We start from the raw sequence: 11,561 nt of genomic DNA on the forward strand, positions 1-11,561 counted from the left end.
CAACACACAATTTTAATGTACATCAGTCCTTGCACTGATAATACAACACACAATTTTATTGTACATCAGTCCTTGCACTGATAATACAACACACAATTTTAATGTACATCAGTCCTTGCACTGATAATACAACACACAATTTTATTGTACATCAGTCCTTGCACTGATAATACAACACACAAATTGTACATCAATTCATTGTACAATACACAATTCATTGTACATCAGTCCTTGCACTGATACAATTCACAATTTTCTGTATATCAGTCCTTGCACTGATCATACAATACACAATTCATTGTACATCAGTCCTTGCACTGATGATACAATTCACAATTTTCTGTATATCAGTACTTGCACTGATCATACAATACACAATTCATTATACATCAGTCCTTGCACTGATGATGCAATTCACAATTTTCTGTATATCAGTCCTTGCACTGATAATGCAATACAAAACTTTATTGTATATCAGTCCTTGCACTGATAATACAATTTCATCATTCAATGGTACTCTATTCATCACACTAGATGAGTATTCTATAGAAAACATTTCTAAAATTTCATACCTTTAGCTATCCTTAGGTTTTCCTCCCCAGTAAATGGCTCTAAGATATCAGTCTGACCTCCTGCTTGAGTCCCATCAATTTCTTGTACTACACTTGCAACCTGATCTATCCTGGTTGGACAAACATTAGCAAAGTGGCCTAATTTGTCACATTTGAAACACGTCTTTGTAGTAAACCAACAAGTACCTCCATGGTGTTTCCCACAAGTGTCACATTTAGGGAATGTGAATTCATTTCTGTCACTATTACCATTTCTCTTGAACTCATCACCAGATTGCTTCACCCATAAACCTTTATCCTTATTATTTTTCAATTTAACATCAGTACCGTTGGTCCTCTTGACCTCAGCATCACCAAAAGTAGAAGATTTCAGATATCTACTATAAACAGTCTCTACCCGTTTACACTGGGTAATCAGATCAGCAAAATTCCTCACAGCTGTATTAGACATACGCTTTGCAATCTTCTCATTAAGTCCCCTCTGAAACTTAGCAGATAAGAATTCCGAGGTAGGCAGAGTCCCACCATAATTAGCAAACTTGACTAGTTCATTAAACTTTGCAGCATATTCATCAATAGATAAAGAGCCTTGGACCAGACAATCAAATTCACCCTGCTTGGCTTCCCTAGCATCCCTAGGAAAGTATTGCTCGTGAAACAAATTCTCAAATAGGTTCCAAGTAAGTTCTTGCCCCTGTATCACAAAAGGCCTAGAAACGTCGCACCACCACTCATGGGCATCTCCCTCCAGCATATAAACAGAGTACCGAAACTTCTGAGGGTCACGACATCTCATAACTTGGAAAATTTTATCCATACCCTGCAACCAAGTAGTGACCACCTTTGGGTCTTTAGACCCCAGAAAAGTAGGAGGCTTGTGTTTACGAAAAGAAATAAGTCTCCTCTCCTCAATAACACCCTCGTCATACTGTTCAACAATAATAGATGGCTCAACAAAAATAGTAGGTTGACTAGCCTCACCAGTGTGATGACTAGCTCCACTCTCCCTCTGCTGGGGAGTAACAGATGGCGTAGGTGTAGGAGTCACCGTAGCCGTGTGAGGAGGAGAATCATCCCTCCTATACTGAGCTCTCTCAGCCCTCATCTCAGTCATGAAGGCATGCAGCATGTCCTGATTATTCTTCATCAGGTTCTCTGTCATTGTTCTATTAGCAGCCGTCTCCACCTGCAGAGCATTCAGAACTGCAGTAACCGGATCAGGCGGTGGAGGATCTGTACCTCGCGTCCCACGGCCATCACGAATCCCCCTCATGATAACTGTACATGTAACACAAAGGAATGAGCTGATCAGACCCACACTGAGGAATCACATATACATTCATCATAAAGGGTTTACAGATAGCTGTGCAACACAACCTATAGTCATATCTAATCAGAGTTCCCTAGTAAACTGCTCTGATACCATAAAATGTAACAGCCCGTTGTACACCGGTATTGTTAACATTAATATGATATTAAGCGCAGTTACAATCACAGCAATTCATTTATAAAAATGCGAATAAACTTTTTACGATTATTACGCGAGCATTTAAAACAATAAAAGCGTAATAATTAAAAAGCTGTGACCGTAACTGAAAATTTTTGCGGAATACTTATTTTAACTACTTTTACTTCTTACTTTACTTATTATAAGTTACTAAGGAGTCCCCATAAACCCACTTAGCCAATTACTCAATTTTACGTTTTTACTTCTTTGAACATGGTTCAGTAATTAATTTTCTGCGAACACATCGCTCACAACCAGACCTTCTTCTCAGTTTATATTTTTTTTTCTTACTTAATTCCCTTTCTAATAAGCTATCACACGCTATGATCGGAGCACGTTTGCTCCGGATATCGCCGTTTGAAGTTGGATAAGCAAAACAGCCAACCAACCCCAAAACAGCTCAAAACCTCTCTCACTCCTCGAATTACTGCAGAAAATTCACTCATCCAATTGCTCTCAAATTTTTATTCTACAAACTAGACACCTCAATGTTCGATTTGATATATCATACGCTTAATTTGACCAAGAAATGAAGCAGGAATAAAATTCCCAAAACTGGACCAAAACAGCCCCCAAGTGCAGGGCAAAACAGGGCAGTTGTGTTCACTGACTTCCACAGGGCTGCGCACAACCTATAAAATTCTAATATTTTTACACAATGTAGGGGACATCTCAAGCTTCAAAACGGCGTATGGCACGTCCCTATCGGACCTCTATGGAGGGAGATATGCTCTCCCGAAGTTCACCTAAAATCTGCCAATTCTACAGAAAATTCGCCAGAGTTTCCTTTGTTTTTCCTTAAATCCCCAAATTTACATAAGCTTGCTAATACCACAAATATACCTAATAATCCAATGGGTGGCACACACAAGGACCAGCAATGCCTTGGGGCTCTTACAACCCACAATATACAACAATTTCATATCATATACAGTAGTATACATACATGATCCATAACTCTATATATATCATATCAAAAAGGTGGCTCTGTGCCATAACTACAACATCCTACATCAACCTACATAAACATAATACATCACAGTGTCACAAATATATACAACAGACTCCCAAAATAAGCAGGCAACATCTATGCTCAGATCTACTCATCAACCACGGGCCTCTTGCCCCGAGAACGATCGTCAACTGCTGCGATACCTGAAATATGTCCCCATAACGCGGGGTGAGAATGAATCTCAATAAACTTGGGGTTTATGGAGCAGTCTCCACCCAAGAGTCCACTTCCTGCAAGAAAATATCAAGTACCAAGACATAGATAACACCATATAATCCATATTAGAATTTATGTATCATATATCTTTTCTGATAATTCTCATTTATTCTTATAACGTACTTTCTATTAATCTTAGTATGTTCATGTCTTATGTATAAATAAGGCTTTCATCTTATATTCGTAATATCGTATCACATTCAATAGCATACTCATAATGATCAGAGAACTAAAGTTTCCTCGGCTATACCTTATGTATACCGTGATCATATCCATAATTGTTTCCTCTGTTCAGAAACCATAACTACACCTCCAAGGCTTTATTTCATTGAAGATCATATCATATTAACTTATCATAACATAAATAATATCATATGCATGCACTATATGAATGCAACTACGCAAAGTATCAATATTAACAACAATTATATCCATACGGAAACCATAATCGCCACTGATCATGGCGGAACAAAAAGGCTGAGAAAACTCCTAAACCGAAAGCTTACCTGTCACCTCTTTCCTGCTGCTAACTTGTTATTTAATACGCTGTACACTTGGTTGTCTCCAAGTTGTTCGTCCACCTACTTCGTTTGATTACACTCTGTTACCGTATATATAAAAGTACCATTAAGTTCCAATGAAACATACATTACTTGAAATCCAAATAATTATATTTCATATGTTAATTTCATAACCAACTTGACAATTTTATTTCCCTTGACAACTCATGCCATACCACAAATCTACCACTTAATTTATACTTCATAAATTAAACCCTCAACTAGTTAATTAACTTACCCTTTTTATAGTGGAATTTCATACACTTTAACATAGCTTCACATATCATAACCCACTTGAATCATACTTGATTATTCTAGGCAAATGCTATTAAACATTCACTTTAATTGAAACCACATAATCTATGCCCATTATTTCTTTATGGTCGAAGCCTATATATAAACATAATACACAATTCTTTTGTTGTCATGTTTAACCAATTAGCTTAATTCACATGCAACTATTCTTGACATAGAATTTCTATTAACTTGACCTAATCAACACCACATAATTTAAACCTCACATGATCGTAAAACTTCTTTCAATGATCATGTATTTATTTGTTCCCCAATTTTCATTAAACCTTGTATTAATCCACACTAACATATACCATGTAGCTATAAACCACATTAAGTCACTTTAAACCATCTCTAACCTTCTTTAATGCAATTTCCACATATTAACCTAATCCTAACTCACAAGGTTACATCTTTGTTTTAAGTGAAATTCTCACAATCCAAATTATCAATACTAAATCATGATTTATAATTAACATTTATGTCCATCAAACCTCAACTTACACACTCATTATCTTAATTAGCCTAATAGGCATATAAATGGATCCAATGACCTTTTTATCCTTTTCTCTCAATTAGGAAATATTCCATATTGATATATCATATCAAGTGAACACTAAACAACATTTAAATATCAAGAAACTCAATTCCAATGCTATCCATTCCATGTAGTCCGAATTATGACAACATAGATTTTTATAAAACAAAAATTTTTCTATCCTTTTTAGTCACTTGTTTATCATTTATTCAAGTTCCAATCATCATTAACTTAATGAACAACCAATTAATAACTTCAAACCCAAAAATAGGCCATAAAGCCAAGACACCTCATAGAGAGGTAAAACGTGATTCATTTCCAATTTAAGCCATAGAACCGTTATATAGCTCAAACACATGAATCTTTAATCTATCATGATCTTATTATAAACCCACAAATTCACTTCCACACACATTATCATTCTTAGGGAAGATTTGCCTTAAATAGGATTACACTACAATCTTGTGACTCAACATCATTTTCTTCATTTAAATCATCCTTAGGTCACTTAAATTTTGGTAGTTCTATTTAGGCATTTTATCAAACAAGTGATTTGCATAATTCACCACTACATGGCTGATTTGTTCTTTGTATATACAAGGTTCCTCTATTTTTATTTTCAATAATTTCATGCATAACAAACTTCAAACAACATAACAACTAATCTTCACACATATATCTCATCAAATAGTCAATATACAACCCAACAACAACAGCCCCAACACCCATCGTAGACTAATTTCCATTCACCATAAATAAGATATATTACCTTCTTTAGCTTCTCACACAACTATTCATCAATTTCCAAGCTTTAGAAGTGAAGAAGACCACTTGAAACCCCTTTTGACAGCATGTGTATCGCATTACAGGGAGAGGATTTTCTCACTATAGAGAGTTTCTTTCAATGAACTACACCTAGGGATATGTTAACAACATCGTAACCTTTACTTTCTATGAAGAAACCTAAGTAGGAAGATGACTAGAAAACAAGTTGCACTCTTGCCCTTTTCTTTCATAGAGGTTCGATGCACATGGAGAGTAGAAAAGAAAAGAATGAGCTTGGGAGGCCAACATAAGAGGGCTGTCGACTTATGGGGCTAGAATAGCAAAATATATGTATTTTATATCAAGTTCCTTTTTGACTTATCCACACTAATTCTTATTGACTAACTTAAACCACTGGGACCTTTTTTTTTTTAAAAAATAACGTTAGCTGCACATTAAGGGATAAAATGAATAAAAGAGCATGAAACACAAAGCTAAATGTAACTAAATTAATATTTCTTCTACTTAGTAAAACTTTGACTTTTCAAACCTTATTCTTATTGGTTCAACTATTTGTAACTTTTATTGGTTACTTAAAACACACAATTAAAAGAATGTAGCATGGAATGGAATGCTACAATGAAAAACACAAAAACTTAATAGTCTTAAAAGAACTAGATTATTGCATTTTTTTTAAAGCTTTTTGACCTTTCACCACTTAAATGGGTACCTATTAGTCTCACCAAAAAATAAACTACACGGGCCATTCTAATTTCATAGCACAATGGGCTTCACCAAAAATTCATGTGAACACCAATAATTTAATAACCAATCCACTAAGTTTAAAGATATCTCATAACTTGTTAATTCACACAAGTAATTTGACCTATTTAAAATTCCCTATTAGTTGATATTAAATCAATTCCAACTTAAATAAATAAATCTCTCTACACATTATTGGATCAAATTAAATTCACATTTATCCCACTAAATTTACTAGATAAATTAATTAAATCATCTCATTCAAGTTTCGACTTAATTTTGCTAAACTATAAAATATCCCTTAATTCCCACTATATATTTTTTTTTATATTCTAATTCATATTTTATAATTATATCTAGGTCATATTAGACTTGTCTAACATAAACTGTATATTCCCATTAATTATCATGAACCCACATTATTTTAATCTAATAATTTATCTCACATAATTTCCTTGCATAAGTGTTTAATCTAATTAAACACCTAATTAATTTCTTTTCTTTTAATTTACTAATGAGGGTTGTTATAATCTGCACTTAGTTGCTAACGTTGCAATTTGTGGCTTTGAATTTTATATATATATATATATTCATTTTTGATTTTCGTGTCTGATTTCAAAAGTTACGTAACCATGCAACTTTAAAACTCATTCAGATTTGTCTTAATTGAATTTTTAAAAAAAAGAATAAATAAATTTGATTTTGACATTTCCATCGTTGTTTCGTACAACGTGCATAGAAATTGGTTTCTTTTCTAATTGCTGTTACGGTTTCATGCTTTCTTTGATATATATTATCATGTTTTATGTTGGATTCTATCATTGTAAATACTGTTTCAGAATTTCATGAATGGAATGTGCATGATCGTGGAATATATATACTTATATTATGTCTCGGCTTAATTTGAGAACGTATCGGTTTCTTGTAATAACCGATTGTTTTTTGTCACAACAACTAATGTTTTGATTTTGCATGGAAAGATGTACTGTTAGTTTCCATTTCTTTGAGAACATCGAAATGTCATGGTTGGAACCGTAAGCATCGGTTGGTAATATCATGATTATTGGAATGATAATGTTCCGCTATATACCCATAGACTCATGAATTGCATTGAATTTTGTAATCATGAATTGTGAAAGTGCTTCACATTGGGTTTCTCGATCTTCGTGTTCATAATGGTTTTGAATAGCCTTTGTAGTTTTAATGCACTGTTACGGTCTTTCTTTCCAGTTTATTGTTGTTGAATATATGATTTTTGAAACCATGAGTGAAATTCATGGAAGTAAACATATCGATGCTTTGTATATTGATGCACTTGAATTAAAATTACAGAGGACCATAATGAAAAATTGAAAGGTTTCCATTGATTGGTTATGATTTTTGAATTAATGCCTACATATAATTTTGGGTTTGTGGCCTTTGATTGTATATATATGACTTATTATATGCATGCCTTTATTCTAAAAGAATTGTTTCGTGTAAGACAACCATGCCATGTGACGAATCCGGTTTGATGGTTGATGGTCTTTCCAATTATATTAAGTCTTTTGTGAAATGGCTTTATATATTTATAAGCATGGTACCAAAAATTGATATATGACCTTTTGGTTTGATGTGCTTATTTTGATGCTGGTTCAATGAGAAATGCAGTGAAATTTGATGTCATTTAATGGTATAGTATGATAAATGAGAAATACTTATGACATGAATATTTTGTTATATTAATTATTATGTGTGAAATGTTATGCATTTATTGGCATTCAATTGTCTTAAGATTGTTATTGAAGACAGTGGGTGATGTTAAATCACTGAGAGGTTTGAACCCATGTATAAAGCATAGGAGGAGGTAGATGATCATAATTATCACTGTGCAATTATAAACAATTAAAAAAAACAGACTTACTTGTCAGGTATTAGAGAAAGACAGAATGATGAATCAGATATGCAAAATCAGAAGGATAAAATCCGAGCCCACAGAACGTGTCTCCTTAAGACAATTTGTCCCCTCACTGATGCCTAAGGTAGATGGACACTCGTCTGAAGAGTGGCGGCACTACCAGTCAACAGCCCAAACGAACACAACAAAATGTCAGAGGAAACTACACCGGAGTATGAAAAGGAACATGCAAAACCGGAAGGAGAAAAATTCCGACAGAGTTTCAGTGCAGAAAAATTGGATCCATTTTATGAAGGTGTCAGTGTCTATTTATAGACAACACACATCGTTTAGGATGAAAAGATACATCTGTTTGTCGACGAAAAGGCACACCTTTTCACTACCAAACTTCTTATTCATAACCAATAGATTGTCTATACAATTTATATATATATATATATATATATATATATATATATATATATATATATATATATATATATATTCCAACATAATTTAAAGAGAAGAAAATAAATAAAAAAATGGATTTGAAAAATTTCTTAATAAGATTGAAGTTTAATTGCGCTGTTTGTGTTACTTTATTTAGGGAATAGGAGAGATGCTAGACTACTGTTCTGTTGATCGAAGATCAGAGTCAGATCCTCAGAGCACCTAATGTTGTGATTTGACAAGAGAGCTTTATTGGTTATTACTTGCGCACTTCTTCTTTTTTTTGCTTCCTTGCTTCTCTCCTGAGCTCCTACCTTTCTCTCTCTCTCTCTACGTGTCTCTCTCTTTCACTTTCTCAAAATCTTGGCTTCTTAGGGAATTTTGAAGCTTTTTTTGTTTCCAAAAAATTATAGTGTTATTATATTAAAACTATCTAGCTGTGCTGTGTAGCACTGTATCATTCATTCACCTATTCTGTAGTCTATAATCCTTGTATCTTTTCCCCCAAAGAGAGTCCTTGCTACTGATATCGATGTATTCTCTTGTTTACTCGTACATATATGTTTTCATTGTTTAATTTTAATTTTCACTGGCATCTAGCTTAAACGTAAAAAATGTAATTTAATTGGGCGGGATTTAATTTAATTACACTCACTCATTCCTCTCTTTCTTCTCCCTCTCTCTCTTCTCCACCAAAGAAAAACCCTAAGCCCCCTCTTCTCTTCTCTTCTCACCCTTCAATCAAATCACAAAAATGGTTGGTTACCTTTTCTTTTCGTTATCTTCTCTTCCTTCTAAACAAACGATTCATTGAATCTGACTTGAATGAATGTTCTTCTTCAAGTTTTCTTTCTTTCTTTCAATCAAATCACAAAAATGGTGGTTACCTTTGGCCGATGCTCAGCTCAACTCACAATAACAATACTGTTGAAGATCTTGTTCAACAAGATAAGCTACCAACTACAAGCAGCAGCTCAACTCACAGGAAAGGAACTTTCTTTCGCCTCTGCTTTCATTTCATTTCATTGGTTCTTCCATTTATTTTAAGTGTGTTATTGCGTTTTTTTTCTTTCTTTTTTTTTGTTTCAACGACCATAAAACATGTATTTCTTTTTGTATTTGTAGCTCAGCTCAAAAAAGACACTGAACAGAGGCATTTCTGAGCTAGTCCTCTTGATGGCCCCCGACACTGAGCCTCTTGAGTTGAGATTCTTCTCAATAATCTTCCTTTACTTGTTGCTGAATGCTGAGGATAAGGTAACTTCCCCTCCATACCATGCCATACCTTTATTTTTTCTTAAATCCTCATTATTAATACTGTACGTGTCATGTATGTATATTTGTTTGTGCTCTATGATGGTTCATTCATTGTATCTGTCTGTATTATTACTTTTGTTTGTAGTGTTAAGTTTCTTATATATAACTGAATGAATCTTAGAAGCTCTGTTTCGGTTCACTCAGTATTATTACTTTTTGCCTCTGCTTTTAAAAACATGCATGTATATAAGAGGAGGTTAATTAATAGTTGTTTAAGTTTAGTGTGTGATTAATTTAAAGAGAAGAAAATAAATAAATAAATGAATTTGAAAAATTTCTTAATAAGATTGAAGTTTAATTGCGCTGTTTGTGTTACTTTATTTGGGGAATAGGAGAGATGCTAGACTACTGTTCTGTTGATCAGAGATCAGAGTCAGAGTCAGATCCTCAGAGCACCTAATTTGTGATTTGACAAGAGAGCTTTATTTGGTTCCTTGCATCTCTCCTGAGCTTTTCCACTTCCTACCTTTCTATACGTGTCTCTCTCTTTCACCTTTCTCAAAAACTTGGCTTCTTATGGAATTTTGAATCTTTTTTCTTTCCAAAAATGATAGTGTGATATTATCAAATTATTAATAAAGATTGAAGATGAAGAATATTATTATTATTTTTTTTAAATTCTAAACATATTAAATAGTATATCATTTTTTTTTAATTTTAAACAATTGTAGTTAAAATCCCTGCTGCTATGACTCCATTGATTATTATATTAAAACTATCTAGCTGTGCTGTGTAGCCCTGTATCATTCATTCACCTATTCTGTAGTTTATAATCTCTGGTGTCATGCATAGTCTTTCGCTCTTTCCCTACAGAGAGAGTCCCTTGCTCCTGATATCGATGTATTCTCTTGTTTATAAGGATGGTAGTATGAGATTAAAGTTTATTTGGGGAATAGGAGAGAGATACTTCTGTTCTGTTGATCAGAGATCAGAGCCATTAATTGCTTTTGTCAGTCCTCATTTCACCTAATGTGAAAGTTGTGATTTGACAAGAGAGCTTGCTTTTATTTTTTTGCGTCCACTCTTCTCTCTTGAGCTTTTCCGCTTCCTACCTTTCTATCTCTACGTGTCTCTCTCTTTCACCTTTCTCAAAAATTTATTGCTGCGATCTGTCCATTCTCTCTCACTTTACATTATCTTTGGACTCTCATTTCACTTCCATAGATCCATTGTCTTCAGTTCACCGAAACCGCCACCACCTACCCCATTATATTACAGATCAGAACCACTCTCTTCTTTGCATGTGCACCCGACAAACAACTAGTGTTTTTTTACATGATAATGATGAGGCGTTTCAAAATAGTGTTTATGTTATTGTTTTCTCAAAACATTTCCAGAGAAAATAGTAAACACTATTTTCTCTGGAAATGTTTTAAGGAGGTAATAATGGAGCGGAGCAGAACCAAATATACCAAGGTCCTGCCAGTGTTCTGTGGTGTAGATCCCTCAGAAGTATTTCATCAAACAACTGAAGTAGTCACCTCTCTGGTAAGTAAGTACCTCTTCTTCATTCTGTATTATGTTGTGATTGTGGGGACACAACCAATAGAACTCTAAGATTGTCTTCTCTCAATCTTCTTTGCATTTCTGTTTTTTTTTGGGGGGGGGGGAGGGGTAAATAATGTTCATTGCATTTTAATCCTCGTTAAAGCGTCTGTTGAATTTTTTTCTAAATGGTGGTATCAATAACCA

General features: G+C 34.0%; 1 protein-coding gene across 1 annotated transcript; it reads right to left on the minus strand.

Annotated features, from left to right (window-relative positions):
* Positions 1 to 572: 572 nt before the first annotated feature.
* LOC133306316 (uncharacterized) lies at positions 573 to 1,845 on the minus strand (the record flags this gene model as incomplete). The annotated part of the gene is made up of 2 exons (XM_061506618.1): positions 1,663 to 1,845; positions 573 to 1,581 (listed from the first exon to the last, which is right to left on the minus strand). Coding segments are annotated over exons 1-2 (1,192 nt in total), but the record flags the coding sequence as incomplete, so codon positions are not given.
* Between the last annotated feature and the right edge of the window lie 9,716 nt (positions 1,846 to 11,561).

This window comes from Gastrolobium bilobum, unplaced genomic scaffold (assembly GCF_033153095.1).
Source record: "Gastrolobium bilobum isolate Gb01-03AN ecotype WA unplaced genomic scaffold, APGP_CSIRO_Gbil_v1 utg98106, whole genome shotgun sequence".
NCBI lineage: Eukaryota > Viridiplantae > Streptophyta > Magnoliopsida > Fabales > Fabaceae > Gastrolobium > Gastrolobium bilobum.